Source organism: Leucoraja erinacea, chromosome 35, assembly GCF_028641065.1.
Source record: "Leucoraja erinacea ecotype New England chromosome 35, Leri_hhj_1, whole genome shotgun sequence".
Classification (NCBI taxonomy): domain Eukaryota; kingdom Metazoa; phylum Chordata; class Chondrichthyes; order Rajiformes; family Rajidae; genus Leucoraja; species Leucoraja erinaceus.
This window is the reverse complement of record NC_073411.1, coordinates 11,246,418-11,267,250: the sequence shown is the minus strand read 5'-3', so window position 1 is coordinate 11,267,250 and position 20,833 is coordinate 11,246,418. Positions and strand designations below refer to the sequence as shown.

Genomic DNA, 20,833 nt, shown 5'->3' with positions numbered 1-20,833 from the left:
GGATTCAATAGAGTTTATTGTCATGTGTCCCAGATAGGACAGTGGAATTCTTGCTTTGCTTCAGTAGGCATTTACAAATGTACAAACCTGTTTGTAATGCTACAAGTAAGAATGTCATTGTTCTGCCTGGTACATATAGCAATAAAGCACTTTGGATTTTCTTAGTTTAGTTCTTCACTGTTGTTCATTCAGGAGCTCATACACCAGCCAGACCCAACACTTTGATTCAGTTCCCTGTGTGTAGAACATGAGGCTGCTGGATAGTAAGTTTGTAGACTCCTGCCAGGGGCATCTTGTAAACTGGCTGTGGCTAAAGACACTTGCAGAGTGTCGGACAATATCTTTCCCTTTATGGTACTAGATAAAATGAAGTTGTTACAGAGTCTCAGGGCTCTGCGAGATAATACATTGTTACACCGTGTGTTAACTCGTTGCATTGAGCACTCTGTTTCTACAGCATGTAGTTCACACTGCAGCACCTCAATCACATCGGTTTATGTTTTACTAAAGACCAGAGGCAGGAAGGCCTTGTCGTCTGCCTCTAACTCTGACTTTGAGAGAGTGCATCTGCTCTCTCATTCTAAGCAAGACTGAGTTTGATTCCCTAAAAAAGACACAAAGTAACTCAGCGGGTCAGGCAGCATCTCTGGAGAACACGGATAGGTGACGTTTCGGGTCATTATTTCTTCTTTATTAAATTGTTGAAAACATTAGCGACGCAGTGGTGCTGGCTTCCGACGGGCGTTCCTTACATTGCTATGTACGACAGTGATCGCAACTTCTACTGAAGTCTGGGTGGCCGTTGGCTCACATGGAGCTCATTCGCCCTTGTTTTTGGTCCTGCTGGCAAACCAGGTGGGGGGAGAAGGTTTAGTTGCCGACTATCCGACCATGGAGCAGGTAGCACAGGATTACATGGTACCCATGGCCTGACATTAGGGTCAGGACACTTTCTGTGGGGGGGGGGAGGAAGCCATAAGGTAAATACGCAGGTGGTTGGCCAGAATTAAAAGACAAAAAATGTGAGATAAGGATGGAAGAGGTGCGATTTGTGAAGCTGAAGATGGAATATAGATAGGTAGAAGCCAAGATCCTATAGCAAGCAAGATAGACCACTCCTTCTAAATGCAATGGGCTGGTGTGTAGTACGCAACGGAGCGGAACGTGGGCCATTTTTTCATCCATTTCAGAAACCGGACCCGACCCGACCCGCAGTGTAATCAACGTTGCGGGGAAACAGTTTGTGTTAATAAATTATAATTATAAAGGCAGAGATTTTTCCCAAATAACTTTTATTTTTACCAGGATGTTTCCGTAACCGGCTTCCGTCTCCGCACTAGTATCCTGCGGGATCTTGGCGGAGACGGAAGCCGGTTACGGAAATGGGGCCGAAAATTACCCATGAATCTGCCCATGACCGCACTACGTCTTTTTCGTCGAGTGGTCTACCTTGCTTGCTATAGGATCTTTGGGTAGAATGGGGTTGGGGGAGGTGGAAACAGGGAGACATGGGTGCAAATTCACCGGGGGAGAAGGGGGAAAAAAAGTTTAAAACATTGATTTTAAATTGTGTTGGTGGGGGGGCTCTGTAGATCAGTTCTCTAAAATTGGAGAATTCAGTGTTTATTCTGTGAGGTTGTAAGCTACCCAAACAACATTTTCCCTGACGTGCATATCAAGCTGGATACTTTGAATCTTGATTCACAGCTGTTCTGCGCTTGCTTGGGATAAGGTAATTCTGGTTGAAAAGTGACGTGCATGAAACTTTGTGTGCCCAGGTTATTTGCTGTCGAAGCGAGAAGGCCAGGCTGGGTCGCCAGAGAAGCCACTGTCTGACTTGGGCCGCCTCTCGTACATGGCCTACTGGAAGAGCGTGATCTTGGAGTGCCTTCACCAATGTCATGACAAGCAACTTAGCATCAAGAAGCTGAGCAAACTAACGGGGATCTGTCCCCAGGATATCACCACCATTCTCCACCATCTAAAGATGTTACAGTTACGCAGTGACCGGTATGTTAACATCTCACACCTGTCATTAAGTAACTTTGTTTGTTTGTAAGGAGTAACAAATACACTTGTCATGTTCATCTTCTGAAAGGTATACTGTGAATAACTTTTTGGCACGTGGTAGATTATATCCTCTAAAGCCACTCCCAAATTCCTTAATATCGCGTGTCTGACCATTTGTGGTTCTCAATCCTCTCATCTCCCTTTATGGTTCAGTGTCATTTTTGTTAGCTGGGTGTCCCTGAATCTAGGGGCATGCGCTTTCACACTTCTGTACCACTTGCCTAATGGGAGAGGGGAGAAGAGGGGTGAGACTCAACCTTAATTGTGGTGGTGGCCTTGCCGAGGTAGAGTGACGTGTAGATGGAGTCGATGGAAGGGAGGTTGGTTTGTTTAACGGTCTGGGCTGTGTCCTCAATTCTCTGCAATGTCTTGCGGTCTTGGATGGAGCTGTTCCCAAACCCCAGTAAAGTGATAAGGTGCCCTATTCCTATTATCTACCTAAGTGGCTTCATTGGATGAAACTTCTGGGATAACCTGTTTACGCACTTCCATTATGTTCTCATTAATCAGTCATGTGACTCCCCCATTTCCCACTGCCAAGTCCTGGAATATTCCCTGGAATGTTAACCTGCCAGTCCTGCTCTCCCTTGTTTCCAAGATTGTGATTTCAAGTACTCATTTGCAAAATGTCTTAAATGTTGTATGCATTCCTGCCTCCATCACCCACTCTGACTGTGCTTTTGATATTCCCATCATACTTTGGGTTAAAAAGTTTCTCCTCAAATCCCTCTAAACTTCTATGCTCTTCCTCAGTGCTTGTTTTTGTAACGATATGTTACGGTGAATTGGCCCCTGCACAAAGTTTAAAAACTAGATTTTGTTTCATTTTTAACATGTTGATGTTATAATCTTTAGTTATTAGTTTATTAAATTAGAAGTTGATTGGTCACAAAATCAAAGCCAAAGTATATTGTTGCCATTTTTTGCTAAATGTAGCTTGATTTTTAATTGGGCTGTTTACCGGCACCTTTTTATCGACAAGCAATTTTACCACTTAAACATATCCCCTCTAACTCTAGATAACTCTCGTGTTAAGGGCTTGTCCCACTGTACGAGGTAATTCAAGGGTTCTCCCGAGTTTTTTATTTATTTTTGATTGCAGACACATTTGTTGGTTTAAACAGCCAGCAACCAAAAGCACAGTTGCAGCCCTGTACTTGTACTGTTGTGATCCTCCATTGGGTCCTGACATTTCATTGTGCTTCTGCCTTGCAGTATCCTTTGATGTGTCTCTTTTTAACTTGTTGAAAGGTTTCTGGTCATTCGGCGAGAGAAGCTGATTCAAGATCACATGGCAAAGCTTAAAGCTAATCCACGGCAGATTGAAGTTGATCCGGACAGTTTACGTTGGACTCCTTTAATCTTTTCCAACACGGTAGTGTCCGAGGAAGAGGAGGATGAGGAAGAGGACGAAGAGACTCCAGCATTAAAGGTAACAGTTCACAACACAATGCATGACTTTCTGATTCTCTTTCTCATCGGTTGATTTGCCTTCTGAGCCAAATTATTCCTGATTTAAATTTTTCCTGGCATAAATTTATTGGGACGGCACAGCAGCGCAGTGGTGTAGAGCTAACAAGGTATTTCGTTCATTGTTCTTTATCTCTACATCTCTCTTTCCCTTTTCCGCAACTAGTCTGATGAAGGGCCTCGAATCGTAACATTACCCATCCCTTCTCTCCAGAGATGCTGCCTGTCCCGCTAAGCTACTCTTTCTGAGCTTTTTGTGTCTATCTTCGGTTTAAACCAGCATCAGAAGTTCCTTTCCACTACTAGTAATAAAGTTCCTTTCCACTACTAGCATAAAGAGAGCTCTTGGCCGTTTTAAATTTCAAGTTGTCGAAGTTGGCACGGTGGTTCCGCGGTAAAATTGCTGCCTCACAGCGCCAGAGACACGACCCTGACTATGGGTGCTGTCTGGGTGCATTTTTGTGTCTCACCTTCTGTGAGAGTTAATTCACTGTTCGTGTGTTAAACGGGATTTATTCTCAACAGACTGAAGACACCATTGAGTTGTGGGATAAAAAGGAACTCAATGGCTATACACCAATCCAGAACGGCCGGCAAATCACATTGTGTGCATCAAACGGCAAAACCCGGCAGGACATCATTGCCGAAGGTCTTCTGCCTAATGGTGATGGCAAGAGGAAGCATTTCAGTGAAAGCAGTGAGGAGGAAGAGGAGGAGGAGGAGGAGGAAGATGGTGAGGACGAAGAAGGCGACGAGGCAAGGCCAAGTTCTCCGCCTGTACTCACAAAACCAGCGCTGCGTGGAGTGAAGAGGAAGGTAAGCTCGTGGAAATTGGCTTTGTGGTTTTTCCAGATCAAAAGGGTCCTATTTTGGAGTCATTTGTGAAGTACACCACAATAATCCTTACCTAGACTTCGTTTAGTTTGGAGATACCGCATGGAAACAAGCCCTTTGGCCCACTGAGTCTGCCCCGACCATCAACACTATCCCACGGACAATTTACATTTATACCAAGCCAATTAACCTACAAACCTGTGTGCCTTTGGAGTGTGGGAGGAAACCAGAGCACCCTGGGGAAAACCCACACGGTCACAGGGAGTATGTACAAATTCCGTACAGACAGCACCCGTAGTCGGGTTAGAACCTGGGTCTCTGGCGTTGTAGGTGCTGTCAGGCAGTAACTCTACCGCTGCTCCACAGTGCCCCCCAATGATGCTGTAGAATCAGACAAGAGGTCCTAAGTTTACAATGGCAGCAAGGAAGAACTGCTTCACTTAAAGATAGTGATGATTGTTTGAACACAACTGCTGCATGCAAGAACCATGCAGCAAGATGTCCTCATGGCAGTGTTACAGTGTCAAGTCAAGTCAACTTTATTTCTATAGCACATTTAAAAACAACTCTCGTTGACCAAAGTGCTTTACATCAGTGCAGGTACTAACGTGCTACATACGGTGGTACATAGATCTAACAATACATACATGAATACATACATACAGCACTCCCTCAGGGGACCTCAAGAAATGCTTGTGAGTAGAAATAAGTTTTAAGTCTAGACTTAAAGGAGTTGATGGAGGGGGCAGTTCTGATGAGAAGAGGGATGCTGTTCCACAGTCTAGGTGCTGCAACCGCAAAAGCGTGGTCGCCCCTGAGCTTATACCTGGACCGCGGGATAGTCAGTAGCCCCAAGTCAGCCGACCTGAGGGACCTGGAGGTAGAATGGTGGGTTGGCAGATTTTTGATATAGGTGGGGGCAAGCCCGTTAAGGGCTTTGTATACATATAGGAGGAGCTTGAAATTGATTCTGAACCGTACTGGGAGCCAGTGGAGAGAGGCCAGAATTGGGGTGATGTGGTCCCTTTTTCGGCTATGGCAGGGATGAGGTTCAATTACCCTTTCAACTTGAGCTTTCCCTAATAGTACTGTCCATGATGAATATATCAGGAATTAGGGGAGGAACACTAGTTTATTTACTTTAGTTTGGGGATTCAGCTCAGAAAAAAAAAGACCCTTTGCACAGGGCTAATTAACCTGCAAACCTGCAAGTCTTTGGGATGTGGGAGGAAACCGGAGCACCCGGGGTAGTCACGGGGAGAACGTGCCCGTTCCATACAGACGGTGCCCGAGGTCAGGATTGAACCTGGGTCACCGGCACGGTGAGGCAGCAGCTCTACCAGCTGCGCCACTGTGCGGCGGTGTGATCAGACTGCACAGAATGGGAAATCTGAATGTAACCTCTGCACGTTAAATGCAATCAATAATTCATGAAGAGACGAGGACAGAAATATACCAATACCAATGATCTAACAACTGGCAATATATAACAGCTGCCCTGACATCCAAGGGACTATATTTTCATAACATTTCTAACTTCACTGAGACTGAAAGAAAAAAAATCATATTGTAAAGCTAACTCAATAACAAGATATTTAGTATATATTTTTTTACAATGCGTGACTGTTGCAAAGGCTTCATAGTTTCTGTGGAGAGCAAGGCAATACTGAATAAGCTGATTATCGACATTAGAGACGCATGCATTACTTTTTCTGTCTTAAGTTTACCGTTCATTCATCAATCCTATCTCACTGTAGTCTCACTTCTAATGAGGTGTTTAAGAAGGAACTGCAGATGCTGGAAAATCGAAGGTAGCCAAAAGTGCTGGAGAAAGTCAGCGGGTGCAGCAGCATCTATGGAGCGAAGGAAATAGGCAACATTTTGGGCCGAAACCCGGAAGGGTTTCGGCCCAAAACGTTGCCTATTTCCTTCAGTCTGAAGAAGGGCTTTGGCCCGAAATGTTGCCTATTTCCTTCGCTCCATAGGTGCTGCTGCACCCGCTGAGTTTCTCCAGCACTTTTGTCTACCTTCACTTCTAATAATGTTCATTTTTCTATACCTTTTATATTAACCTTGACTGACTGTGAACCGAATATCATTGGATTAATTCAGAAATGATTCCCAATTATAAGAATAAGGGGAAAAAAAAATATTGCAGAGCGAGTGGCTTAGTTTAGAGATACAGCGTAGACACAGGCCCTTCGGCCCACCGAGTCCACACTGACGGACGATCACTTGTGCACTAGTTCTACACACTAGGGGGCAATTTACAGAAACCACTTGGCCTACAAACCCACACATGCCTTTGGAATGTAGGAGCAAGCCAGAACACCTGGAGAAAACCCACGCAGGTCACGGGGAGAATGTACACACTCCGTACAGACAGCAGCCGTTGTGAGGATTGCACCCGGGTTTCTGGCACTGTAAGGCAGCAACTCTACCGCTGGGCCTCTGTGCCACCCCTCAGAGGGTCTAGAGGTCATTGTCAGTATGATTTGTTGAGACAGAGATAACCGTAGCATTCAGAAGGAGACAGATTTCTGAAAAGAAATAGTTTTGTGGGAAGACTGGCTGGGTGGTGTTTCCAGAGAAATGGAACCACCTCAATGGCCAAACAGCCGCCTTGCAAATTGTAAACATTCTGTGATGAGCAGGAGGAAAGGATATTCTAGACATTATCGTCATCGTTTCTGGATTTATTGGAACATAGGAATCAGACACAGGAAGATATCACTCGGTCCTTCAATCAGTCTGAAGAAGGGTCTCATCACCCATTCCTTCTCTCCAGAGATGCTGCAGATCCCACTGAGTTACTCCAGCATTTTGTGTCTACACTCAGTCCTTCAAACCTGCTTCACTTTGCACTGAGATCTTGGTTTGAGGGCAACCACGACTCTGCATTCCTGCCTTTCACAGTAAACCTTTTTACCACTTTCCTCATCGATAATCTAACTTTTGCTCTGTCTTAAAAATCTCCAAAGATTCTGCATCCACTGGGCTTTGGACAAGAGAGTTCCAAAGGCGTCAGTCCCTTGAGGGAAGAAATGGCACCTTATCGTTGCCTTAAATGGGTAACCACTTATTTTCTAACATAGCTACACCCCCCCCTGTTCTAATTCTCACATAAAAGGAAACATCATCTTCACATCCACTCTGTTGACACCTGGCACCTCTGGCAATCACCCAGCTTGTAATATTACACAAGATCTGCTGTACAACACTTGATCTCAATCCAAAATGATTTTACGTTTCCGACTGAGTTTCACTAGATGGCAGTGTCTACCACATTTTGGTCCCGAGTGCGATTGTTCCATGAAATGAAATTTAACCCTCAATATTTCAAAACTAGCTGATCCCTCAGCCCACTAACCCCCCCCGCCCCACCAACACAACCTGAAATCATTCTGGTTCTGCGGGTTCTAAACATCTGCTAATTTTTCAGTTGCAGCAGTGAGATTATGTTTTTAAGCTGTTTCGCGATCCAACCCCATTCTAGCAGAGATATTTCATAAATTCCAGGAACAGAATTAATCCATTTGGTCCGTCAAGTCTACTCAGCCATTCAATCATGGCTGATCGATCTATCCATCTCAACACAGTTCTCCCCCATAATCCCCGACACCCACTAATCAAGAGATGGGGAAATTTACACAGTTTGTGCTTTTAGCGTTGAGAGAGACTGGCAAGTGACTTATAGAGCCATTCACCCAGTGCCAGCGAGCACATGAATGAATAAGTTTATTGGCCAAGCATTCACATACAAGGAATTTGCCTTGGTGCTCCACCCTAAGTGACAACATGACATACAGTGACAGTTAAGAATGATACATAAAACATTAATACTAAAACATTATTGATTAAACATGTGAATTAAATTAAATACCAGAGCAAAAGGAGGCAACAGATTTTTGGTTATTGAGTAGAGCTACTACTCGTGGGGAAAAAAAGCTGTTTTTAATGTCTGGCTGTGGCAGTTTTGACAGTCCGGAGTCGCCGTCCAGAGGGAAGTGATTCAAAGAGTTTGTGGCCAGGGTGAGAGGGGTCAGAGATGATCTTGCCCGCTCGCTTCCTGGCCCTTGCAGTGTACAGTTCATCAGTGGAGGGAAGGTTGCAGCCAATAAACTTCTCAGCTGATCGGACGATTCGGTGCAGCCTCCAGGTGTCGTGCTTTGTGGCCGAGCCAACAGATTATGATGGAGAAGGTGAGGACAGACTCTACGATGGCCTTATAGAATTGAACCATCATTGCCTGTGGTAGATTGTGCTTCCTCAGCTGCCACAGGAAGTACATCCTCTGTTGTGCCTTTTTGACTGTGGAGTCGATGGTGGCCTCCCACTTAAGGTCCATGGAGATGATTGTTCCCAGGAACTAAAAAGACTCCACAGATGTGACTGTGGTGTTGTTGATGGTGAGTGGGGTGAGGGGAGGAGGAGCTCTCCTAAAGTCTACAATCAATTCCACTGTCTTAAGAGCATTGAGCTCCAGGTTGTTGCAATGGCACCAGGACACCAGCTGTGACACTTCCTGTCTGTAGGCAGATTCCTCCCCATCCTGGATCCGTCCAATCAGGGTTGTGTCGTCCGCAAACTTGAGAAGCTTGACAGAGGAGTCAGTGGAGGTGCAGCTATTGGTGTAGGGAGAGGGTAGAGTACGCAGATGTGGAGAGATTGTCGACTGTGCTAGTATACTCTGGAAAACTGAGAGCCCCCTTCCAAATTTCTTCAAACTTGCAAAGTTCTTGGTTAGATGCATGGAATATTTTGTTCCCGACCAAGGACTTTACAACCAGGTGTTATACTCTGAATAGGAGGCAGGCTGTTTAGGACTGAGAAAAAAATTCCCAGAAGACCTCGCCAAGTTTATTTGTTAGGGAACTAAGAGGTGTGGGCGTAGTGCTGGGAAGCATCACTGGGCTGGAAGATCAACCACGATCGTGAGGAATGGTATAACAAGCTTAAGGTGCAAAGATGTCTTTTGCCTGCTCCCTCTGCATATATCCATCTATTATCATGCATTTAAGTAAATTTCCGAAACGTTACCTATTTCCTTCGCTCCATAGATGCTGCTGCCCCCGCTGAGTTTCTCCAGCATTTTTGTGTACATTTAAGTAAATAGCTGGAAATACCAAAATGAGAAAAGACGTGACAGACCCAGTGTTAATTAGTCGCGTTACCATATAACCATATAACAATTACAGCACGGAAACAGGCCATCTCGGCCCTACAAGTCCATGCCGAACAAATTTTTTTCCCCTTAGTCCCACCTGCCTGCACTCGTACCATAACCCTCCATTCCTTTCTCATCCATATGCCTATCCAATTTATTTTTAAATGATACCAATGAACCTGCCTCCACCACTTCCACTGGGAGCTCATTCCACACCGCCACCACTCTCTGCATAAAGAAGTTCCCCCTCATATTACCCCTAAACTTCTGTCCCTTAATTCTGAAGTCATGTCCTCTTGTTTGAATCTTCCCTATTCTCAAAGGGAAAAGCTTGTCCACATCAACTCTGTCTATCCCTCTCATCATTTTAAAGACCTCTATCAGGTCCCCCCTTAACCTTCTGCGCTCCAGAGAATAAAGACCTAATTTATTCAACCTATCTCTGTAACTTAGTTGTTGAAACCCAGGTTACGTTGATGGTCTCTCTTCAGAACATGCTGCTAACAGTCACCAAGAATAAACATTAACTGTTTCTTTTCCCACAGTTGCTGCCATACCTGCTGAGTGTTTGTAGCATTATCCATTCTTATTTCTGCTGGTCATCCAACATGACCTTCAGCCTAACTTGCCAACACTGACCAACATGTCCTGGCTACACTAGCAGACTTTGTTTGTCCCGTATCCCTCCAAACCTGTCCTATTCATGTACTGTTTCTTAAACATAGTGATAGTCCCTGCCTCAACTACCGCCTCTGGCTGCTCGTTCCATACTCCCACCACCCTTTGTGTGAAAAAGTTACCGCTCAGATTCCTGTTATATCCATTCCCATTCACGTTAAATCTATGTGCTCTGGTCCTCGATTTCCCTACCCTGGGCAAGAGACTGTGCATCTATCTATCTGATCTATTCCTCGCATGATTTTATACACCTCTGAGATCACCCCCCATCCTCCTGTTTCCAAGGAATAGAGTCCCAGCCAACTTAACCTCTCCCTATAGCTCAGTCCCTTGAGTTCTCGTAAACATCCTCGTAAATCTTCCCTGTACCCTTTCCAATTGATATTAGAATTGGTTTTAAAATACATTAAAAAATGCAGACATATTGGTCTCGATAACATGCAGTAGCTCCAGTGAATAGTAATGACTTTTACTACATGATTGAATTGATGTCATTTTTTGACCTGCTTCCCCAGAGAGTGGTAATTCACCGGAAGAAACGTGGGAGGAAACGCAAACAGCACAACAGCAGCGTTGTCACAGAGACCATCTCCGAGACGACCGAGGTGCTGGATGAACCATTTGACGACTCCGACACCGAGCGGCCGATGCCACACCTGGAACCCACGTTCGAACTGGAAGAGGATGAGAGGAACGAGAAGGAGCATCGGGGAGTCCGCATCTTCAGGAGCTTGGAACCGGGTGGCGCCATCCGAAAGCGCACTTCGTGCAAGAGAAAGGTGGCAGAGGATGAGGTCAATGCCAATGAAGTTCAAGGTATTTGACTGCCACATTGCCCTTTCCGTGGTGGAAGTTGAATTCTCTTTTCAATTATTGTGGAAAGAGACCAAAAATATGTAAATGGTGAAATGAGGAAGAGTTGATGTCTACCTATAGTCAATCTTCCTATGGGCCTACCATAGGTAGATTGGAAAAGATGACTGCAGGGCAAACCACAACATGGGAATGGAAGGATGAGAGGAACGAGAAGGAGCATCGGGGAGTCCGCATCTTCAGGAGCTTGGAACCGGGTGGCGCCATCCGAAAGCGCACTTCGTGCAAGAGAAATAGGTGCAGGAGGAGGCCATTCGGCCCTTCGAGCCAACATGGGAATGGAAGGCATTCCCATGTTGGCAGTGTTGGCTCGAAGGGCCGAATGGCCTCCTCCTGCACCTATTTTCTATGTTTCTATGGAATGACCCAAGTTGGGGTTGATTGGGCATATTACTTTGAAAGCACAAGCTAGCTCCATTATTGACCATACATATAAGAGACAATATGATAATGTTAGGAGCAAGATTGAATTAATAGTCTGGATTACTTTGTTCAAAGCTGAGATGGATTTTTAGGCTAGAGAGGAATCGAGGAATGATATAGATGGGCAGGACAGGAAAGTGGAAATAAAGATCAGGTGAGCCTTTTTTGAATTGTATTGAATGGCGTAGAAGTCCTGGGATGTTGCAATTGAATCGAGTGATATGGGACTACAGGAGAGGGGAAGAAGCGCAGCTTCCAGACGTATCAAAAGCTCATGTTTTACAAGTGTCTTCCAAGGGCAGGGATCTGGCATCCTTGCTGGCATTTGAGCCCACTCCCTTGTGTCTGTTGCTCAGTGACCTCTAAGGCACAATTTGCCTTCCAATTTTCCCTTCCTCTTGGGTCACAGCAAATTATAAATAATACATGCTGATGCGATAAAACGTATGAGTTTGTGAGTTTGTGGCTATCCAGATTAATACATGAAACTAACTTGAGCCTTCCCGTGGTGTCGTGGGCCTAACTCAACGAAATACCAGTGAAGGGAGGTGCCCATTGGTAATGATATACTGGCATCTTCATGTCTAGTTTTTGTTACCCCATAATTTAACTGTGCAAAGACATTTTGGATTCCCATGTGGCATTGGGATGTGTTTGTTCAGATGTGGATAGCTTATTACTGAATACAAAGTTAGTTATTGCCCTAAAAACAAGTGTGTGTAGGCAGTTTATCTACTGGCATTGAGCTTAGTTTTCTTGGTTGAGTGCTTAATCAACTATTTAATGTGTTCAAGGGAGAGTTTGATATAGTTCTTGGGGCTAACGGAATCGGGGGGGATATGGGGTGAAAGGAGGAACGGGGTACTGATTTTGGATGATCAGCCATGATTATGTTGAATGGCGGTGCTGGCTCGAAGGGCTGAATGGCCTACTCCTGCACCTATTTTCTATGTTTATCCTGGTGTTATAACAAATACTTAATAGCAAGTAAAGTAATTCATGGAGCAGTGGTTTAATGTTGTTCCAAAAGTGGAATCTTGGAGCATAAATTACGATCAGTGAATTGAAGCATTAGCTCTGCTTCTCTTTCCACACGTGCTGTCTGATCTTCTGAGTACTTGCAACATGCTCTATGTTGGCAAGGGCAATCTCTTGTTTGTCACCACATAGTGGAAGTGATTGGTATCGTGCATTGCCCAGGGAAACCTGTGCCCACAGCTGCTCTATTGAAGGACATTGGAGTGCCATAAAGTCCCCGTAAGGGATTTTCTCTGTTTAGAGCAGTGGTTCCCAACGTGGGGCGTACGCCCCACAGGGGGGCAATTTGATTTTTAAGGGGGGCAATTGAGCGCGACTGAGGAGGTCTGGGTCCAAATTTTCGATTTTTATTTTTTTGGATTTTCCATCAGGTAAACATATGTACTTTATGTTTCAGATGTTATTTTGAGTAAATAATTTTTTTGGGGTAAAAAAGGTCTTTATTGTGTAGTTATTACATAATCACCGCGCCATCGCTCTTCATGCACGTCGCACGAAGCGCGCGAGGTCATGGGAGAACCTTATTTATTGAATTGGATTTAGAAATGCGATTCAAAGAGCTTTTGCTAAGTTACCCTTATAATATCTATTTCCTCCGTTTTTTCTCAAGGGAAAGCAAGGGGGGGCATCAGGATTTTAGAGGTGATTAGGTGGGGCGTGGCCAAAAAAAGGTTGGGAACCACTGGTTTAGAGTATTCACCGTTTTGCTTGCCTAAATCTAACTCGTGTTTCCTTCATTTTTCAGGAGAAAATGCGCCTGAATCCTTTGCCCCCATGAGGAAAGATAAAGTCAAGGAGTCCCCCGTACCCAAATCCCCGCCCTTGGTGTTGAAGCGCAAGAGAGGGTGGCCGAAAGGCGTGAAGCGGGGGACAATCAAGTGGAAGAAAAAGCCCGGGCGCAAGCCAGGCTTCAAGCTCGCCCGATCGATCGCGGCAGTGGAGAACGGAGTTCCACCGCCAGCAAATGCTGTCCCGAAGCAAGGTCGTCCCAACCGCAGCGAGGAGAGGAGGAATTCCGTCGTGGAGTCGAAGGTTGTGGACCTGCCCATCGCGTACAAAAAAGAGGACGAGGAGGAAGAGGAGGATGAGGAGGAGCTGGAGGAAGAGGTGCCGTGCGACGTGCAGAGAATGCCGCCCGAATCTCTCAGCCCCCCTCCGAAGGTTGAGGAGCAGGAGGCGGACATTGAGACTGAGGAGAAGTCTGAATCGGTGGAGCAAGAGGGGCATACTGACGAGGAGCACGAGCAGGAAGAGGAGGAGGAGGAAGAACTCAACCAGAATGAAGACCATGATGCTGACGATGAAGACGAAGGGCATCTGGACCCCGATGACAAGAAGATAGAGGAGACTGTAAAGGAAAACGCAAAGGAGGAATCTCCCATCCAAGAGCGTTTTTTAGAGACGAGCGCCCTGGATAAAAATATTGAGTGTGAAAATGTGATGGATGCAGATTCCGAAGAAGATCAGGCAAACGACACATCGCTGGACTCTGAGCTCGTGCCGCCTTCAGACGAAGACCGCGTGGACGATCAGGACAGCAAGGAGACTCTGATCCCGGAGTTCAAAGACGAGGAGGAAGAGGAGGAGGAGGAGGAGGATGAGGAAGAGGAGGAAGATATCTCGCACAGCGAGCTTGATCTGGAAACCGTGCAGGCCGTCCAGTCGCTGACCCAGGAGACCAACGGCGAGCAGGACGGGACGTACCAGGACTGTGCGGAGACCCTGGAAGCCTGCCAGAACTTGCAGAGCTACAACCAGGCTGAAGAGAGCCCGCAGATAACCATGGTGGAGGACTGCCAGCAGTCGGGCCACAACAGCCCCATCTCCTCCGTTCAGTCGCACCCCAGCCAGTCGGTCCGTTCGGTCAGCAGCCCCAGTATGCCGACCTTAGAGAGCAACTACACGCAGATAAGTCCCGAGCAGGGTTCCCTGTCCGCCCCCTCCATGCAGAACATGGAGACCAGCCCCATGATGGACGTGCCGTCTGTGTCCGACCACTCGCAGCAGGTCGTCGACAGCGGCTTCAGCGACCTGGGCAGCATCGAGAGCACAACGGAAAACTACGAGAACCCCAGCAGCTACGATTCCACCATGGGCGGCAGCATATGCGGCAATAACACGTCACAGACCAGCTGCTCGTACAGCGGCCTGTCTTCATCCAGCAGCCTGACGCAGAACAGTTGCGTGGTGACCCAGCAGATGACCAGCATGAACAGCAGCTGCAGCATGATGCAGCAGGGCGGCGTCACTGCCCCGGCTAACTGCAACATGAAGTCGCCGCAGAGCTGTGCCATCGAGAGGCCCCCGAGCAACAACCAGCAGCAGCAGCAGCAGCCAGCCGCCAGCAGCAGCAACAGCAGCAGCAGCAACAGCAGCAGCAACAGCAGCAGCAACAACAACAGCAGCCGCAGCCACAGCCACCACCGCAGCCGCAACCACCACCGCAGCAGCCCCAGCAACAGCCACCGCAACAACAACAACAGCAGCAGCAGCAACCACTGTCCCAATGCAGCATGAGCAACAGCTTCACCACGGCCCCCATGACTCTGATGGAGATCCCCGAGACGGCCAACGCTGCCGCCATGAGCCTGTACGACAGAATGGGGCAGGGGGACTTTGGAGCCGGTGGCTACCCCCAGCCTTCGGCCAACTTCAGCCTGGCCAGGCTTCAGCAGCTGACCAACACCATCATGGACCATCATGCCATGCCTTACAGCCACTCGGCTGCTGTCACCTCCTATGCAACCAGTGTGTCTCTGTCCAACTCGGGCCTGGCTCAGCTGGCTCCCTCGCCCCACTCGCTGGGGGGCACGCCCCAAGTGCAGTCCACCATGACCCCGCCGCCCAACCTGGCATCGCCCTCCATGAACCTGTCCTCGCCCCTGCTGCAGTGCAACATGGCCACCTCCAACCTGGGCATCCCCCACACCCAGCGGCTGCAGGGCCAGATGCCGGCCAAGGGCCACATCTCCAACCGCTCCAAGTCGGCCCCGCTGCCGGCCGCCGCCGCCGCTGCAGCCGCCGCCACCCACCAGCAGCAGATCTACGCCCGCAACACGCCGGCCCTGGCCCAGCGCGCCATCACGGTCCAGCGGGGCATGAACATGGGCGTCAACCTGATGCCCGCCCCCGCCTACAACGTCAACTCCATGAACATGAACCCGCTGAACCCCATGGGCAGCTACCGCATGAGCCAGCCGATGATGAACAGCGGTTACCACGGCAACGCGGCCTACATGAACCAAACCGCCCAGTATCCCATGCAGATGCAGATGGGCATGATGGGCAGCCAACCCTACGGCCAGCAACACATGCAGTCCAACACCCACGGCAATGTGATGTACACTGGTCCATCTCACCACAGCTATATGAACACAGGCATGTCCAAGCAATCACTAAATAGCCCGTACATGAGAAGATGAGGGAAGCTTCTTGGAGGCAACATTTAAAAATAAGATAAAGCCACTGTTTATACTCTTTGACAACAGAAATAATGGAAATTTCAAATAGAACGGTTGCTGTAGACATAGGAATTTCATGAACTGCTTAAGGCCATGTTCGCAGCGCCTTGGCCTTAATCTCCCAGCCCCGAGAGAGAGAAAAAAGAAGAAAAGAGAAATTCTGCAACAGAATTCAATAAGAAGAAAAAAATGGTTTAAGGAACCATGCACAAGAAATCTTTTAATTAAAAGAAGCCTTACTTAATGAATTGTAGAAATGAAAAACTATCTGCTTTTTATATTTTTAATTTTTTTAATCTTTCAGTTTGTGTGTGCAGTCCACATTTTTATAGAGTCCATAGATATGTGAGCCCCTGAGGGAGGACTGTCCAGGTCTCCGTTTATTGACTTGGCACAGGGCAGGAGGCACTTATCCCATACTCTGCCTTGGTGATATTGTTGCAGGTGTGGCTGTGATTTATTGATCTCTCTGTATCCCACCCCCCAACCTCCCCCTCTCCCCCCATGCCAGTAGGTGAAACCAGATCGCTTGTGGACTTCCAACTTTAATGCTGAGGGGCACCCTTCCCCCCCCCCCCCCCCCCCCCCTCCCTCTCCCCCCCCCTCCCCTCCGTTGGTATTGAGTTTGACTCGAGCTCAGCATGCAACAGGCCCAAGAGCATTTTCACGTATGTTATAACTATGTTTTTAACATTGCTTCTTATGTCACTGCAAGCCATTTCACTCGTACGCCTTTATTTTTTTATGAGAATTGACAGTATTTGTTCTAGCACTTTCGAAGGGCAGCCCAGGGTCCTGAAACATTTGAGGCTTAAAAAAACGTTTAATTTCCACTTTATTTTTTCTTCAGTGAAATTCTCAATCATGAGAAAGAAACCTATTCAGATTTATCAGACTATGTATTTTTGGTTCCAGTATTTATCAGATGCAAAAGACTGCAATATTTGCAACTGTTAATTTCTTTTCCCCCTCACCTGCCCGACCCTTCCCGTAATCACACGAGGTTTAATTGCTTCCAAATCCAGTCTCAATTAGCTCACTAAGTGGCAAGATTAGCTCAGGAGTCGCGTAGTTAAGGAGAGGAGTATCTTGACTCTTGTTTGCTACCATCTATCACTATCAATGGTCTTTAGTTATCAGAGTTCAGCAATCCACTGGTATCTTCCAGGTGGAGACAAAGGAGATGTGTTGTAAGAGAGGAATTGGTGGTGAATGTACATCGACAGGACAGTGTGAGGGGGGGTACGTTAAGAAGATGCTCGTTGGCATCCCAAATCCCCAGAGCTGTGGGTACCGAAAGGAAAAATAATCATCTTGAATGTGAGACCAGGTAGAGGCCAGTGATGATAAATGGTACTGAACTCTCAAAGAGAGGTTTACAGCCAGGATGTCATCAGATAAGGCAAATGGCAGGCTCCCTGTTCTGAAACCCACCACCAAGGTCAAGTGATAGGGGAGTGGGGGTTAGGAAATGTTGCTGGATTGTAGCTGGCAGCCAACCCCAGCCCAGAGATGTGTATCATCGGTGCAGGTCCACACCACGCAGCCCGTTCACCAGTCCACATCCTTCTCTTTTCCCCACCGTCCGATTAATCTCATGCTTTTTCAAGAAAAAAAAAGGATGTGATGTGAAATCTTCCCACAGCGGCGGCGGGCGAGAGTTTTGAAAAACATGCATGTTCGGCACACGCCTACGTGTATGCCCTGTGTGGCCCGTGTCGCACCTGATGGTTTATTTTTTATTCGTAGTGAATCCCATTATTGGAATTGCATCCATCAAAAAAAAAAAAACCAACAAAAAAAAAAAACCACTCCACACTTCTGGGCTGGCCTTCAAGTGTGATTGATGGAATACTGTTGATTTGGGGTGGGGTGGGGTGGGAGGGAGAAGGGAAGATGTTTTTAAAAAAGAAAAGGAAAAAAAACCAAACCAGTTTTAGCCCAGAACACCAGATATATTACAGATTGACAAAGAAGATTTGTCTTTTCTCCTTCTTATTGTTTCTGGTGTTCTTGGTTTGTTGGATCAGGCAGCTTCCTTTTTTGAAAGCTAAACTGGCTTATTTTGACTTTAGGATTATTATAGAAAATGTTTTTCTATATTAAAAATGAATTTATCCTACATAATATTGGTACTTGTCATTTTTCAATTCTGTTAAGAGGTATTTTTAGCAGCTAAACTTGGGTAATCTTAACTGAATCTGTTAGTGATTCTCAGATGCCTTTTAAAGAACTCACATTTCATTCCATCTCTAGAGTTTTTCTATCTTTGTTGTAGAATATTGAAGCTATTTTAAAAAAAATAAATTCTCCAGACTTATAGTGTGTGTGAATAGACCTCCTCCAGACTCCAAGCCGCATGTAAAAAGCTGAATATTCATGTCTGTTTATATTGCTTTCTTTTTTGTAGCCTTTGTACTTGTACATGGTGACTGTAAGCTACGAGGAGGGATTAACATGGCCTGTGCACACAGTTGCCAGCACCGGCCACACTCCCTCTTCATCTCCCTTGTATGTAATATCATTTTTCTTTCTAGCAACTACTTTCAAAGACCTCTGTACATTTTAACATAAATAAATTATGTTGAGCCATTTTTGGATGTCTGTCTTTTGAGCTTGACCTACAGTGTTTTGATCAAAAGGGCGGGATGGGGGAACAAGCGTTCTTGCAGCAGCACACAGTAGCAATGGCTATCGTTGAGTGAACGTGTGCATTACATGTTTCTACTTTTATCCTGTCCGTTCAAAACATTAAGCGCCACGCCATCAGGGGCGGCGCGGCGGTAATTTGCTGCCGGACAGCGCCGGGCATCCGGGTTCGATCCCGACTACGGGTGCTGTCCGTACGGAGTTTGCACGTTCTCCCCGTGACTGGGTGGGTTTTCTCTGAGATCTTCGGTTTCCTCCCACACTCCAAAGACGTGCCGGTTTGTAGGTTAATTGGCTTGGTGTAAATGTCACTAGTGTGTGTGGGATAGTGTTAATGTGCAAGGATCGCTGGTCAGTGCAGACTAGGTGGGCCGAAGGGCCTGGTTCCACGCTGTATCTCTAAATTAAACTAGACCATTTTAATGTGACTGAATGAAAGGGCAGCTGCTATGGAATATCTTGGTGTCAACCCTCTGCCTTCCACAGAATTAATTACTTGCTTAATTTTGCCATACCTGAGATCAATGGACCATTGGATGCCATATGCATTTTCATAACTCCATAAATCCTAATGCAGAATTAGGACATTTTGAGGATTTTGCTCGACAGCAATATTTCATATTACACCACACTCAAAGCAGACTCTGTTTGCAACATTAATAAAGCAGCACAATTTTCAGTATTAGTTGGTTCAATAGTTACATTTCACCACTGGTTTACCCTGAACAAGCTGAGGCTTTATTGGTACAGGCCTCTCCCAGGTTATGAACTAATGGACACCCCTACATACACGAACAAGCTCCCACGATAATATTAAATTCAAAAGTCCCACAGACTTCATTCCTTACAAACGACAGAAGTAGTTTCTTCTCCCTTCTCCACTTTTAGTGATTGTTCATCCTTGTCAGTGCGAGGTGTTTTTGTTGCCTTTCATTACGATACTATGAGGTAGTTCACCATATCAAGTGGTTTTGTGTTCCTGAGGACATCTGTAAATACGGGGCCCATTTGTCACACATGGCCTGTATTTTGTTATCTATTCGTGGATCAAAGACTGAGCAACCAGGGTCGAAGCCTTTGCCATTGCCTATCACAGTTTAACCACCAATACCATCACACTGTGGTCACTGGAGCCTCAGGAGGCAGTTGAATACTGAACTGGTAATCCAGTGCAATTTGTAACACAGCGCTGGTTTGTAATCCAGTGCACATCCTGCATCTCCCCCTTAAAGCCAAAGTTAAATGTCTGGTTAAATGTTTGGTCTCCAAATCTGAGGAAGGACATTATTGCCATAGAGGGAGTGCAGAGACGGTTCACCAGACTGATTCCTGGGATGTCAGGACTGTCTTATGAAGAAAGACTGGATAGACTTGGTTTATACTCTCTAGAATTTAGAAGATTGAGAGGGGATCTTATAGAAACTTACAAAATTCTTAAGGGGTTGGACAGGCTAGATGCAGGAAGATTGTTCCCGATGTTAGGGAAGTCCAGGACAAGGGGGTCACAGCTTAAGGATAAAGGGGAAATCCTTTAAAACCGAGATGAGAAGAACTTTTTTTCATGCAGAGAGTGGTGAATCTCTGGAACTCTCTGCCACAGAGGGTAGTTGAGGCCACTTCATTGGCTATATTTAAGAGGGAGTTAGATGTGGCCCTTGTGGCTAAGGGGATCAGGGGATATGGAGAGAAGGCAGGTACGGGATACTGAGTTGGATGATCAGCCATGATCATATTGAATGGCGGTGCAGGCTCGAAGGGCCGAATGGCCTACTCCTGCACCTAATTTCTATGTTTCTATGTCTTCCCACATTCATGTAATGAGCAGACTGACTAGGTTTTGCAATGGATGCCTGATTTACCTTGGTGCCATTTCCCTGCACACTACCCCCTATCCCTTGATTCCCGTAATCAATCTAAAGTTTTGAATGAACTCCCGGACACGGCAAACACAGAGTAAAGATTTACAGAGATTCACCGCCCAATGGATGAAGAAATCTTCCCAAATTGCAAAACATCTAAACACCCGCCCCCTTTTTAAAAAGAGACTGCCCCCTGGTTTTGGACCCCCTCAACTTTCCTGTGTCAAACGTGAGAATGTTTTCAGTTGTATGCGATCGCTACATAAAAAGAAGGAACTGCAAACGCTGGTTTAAACAAAGAGGCCACAAAG

General features: G+C 46.3%; 1 protein-coding gene across 1 annotated transcript in view; it reads left to right on the top strand.

Annotated features, from left to right (window-relative positions):
* Positions 1–18,608, top strand: part of kat6a (K(lysine) acetyltransferase 6A) — a 128,622-nt gene extending 110,014 nt beyond the window's left edge. Inside the window, exons 14-19 of the mRNA XM_055662298.1 lie at positions 1,779–2,010; positions 3,322–3,502; positions 4,066–4,356; positions 10,735–11,035; positions 13,299–14,890; positions 14,941–18,608. Coding sequence (XP_055518273.1) covers positions 1,779–2,010; positions 3,322–3,502; positions 4,066–4,356; positions 10,735–11,035; positions 13,299–14,890; positions 14,941–15,975 — 3,632 coding nt within the window. The 3' untranslated portion in view covers positions 15,976–18,608. The remainder of the gene's footprint in view (positions 1–1,778; positions 2,011–3,321; positions 3,503–4,065; positions 4,357–10,734; positions 11,036–13,298; positions 14,891–14,940) is intronic.
* The last annotated feature ends 2,225 nt before the right edge of the window (positions 18,609–20,833 follow it).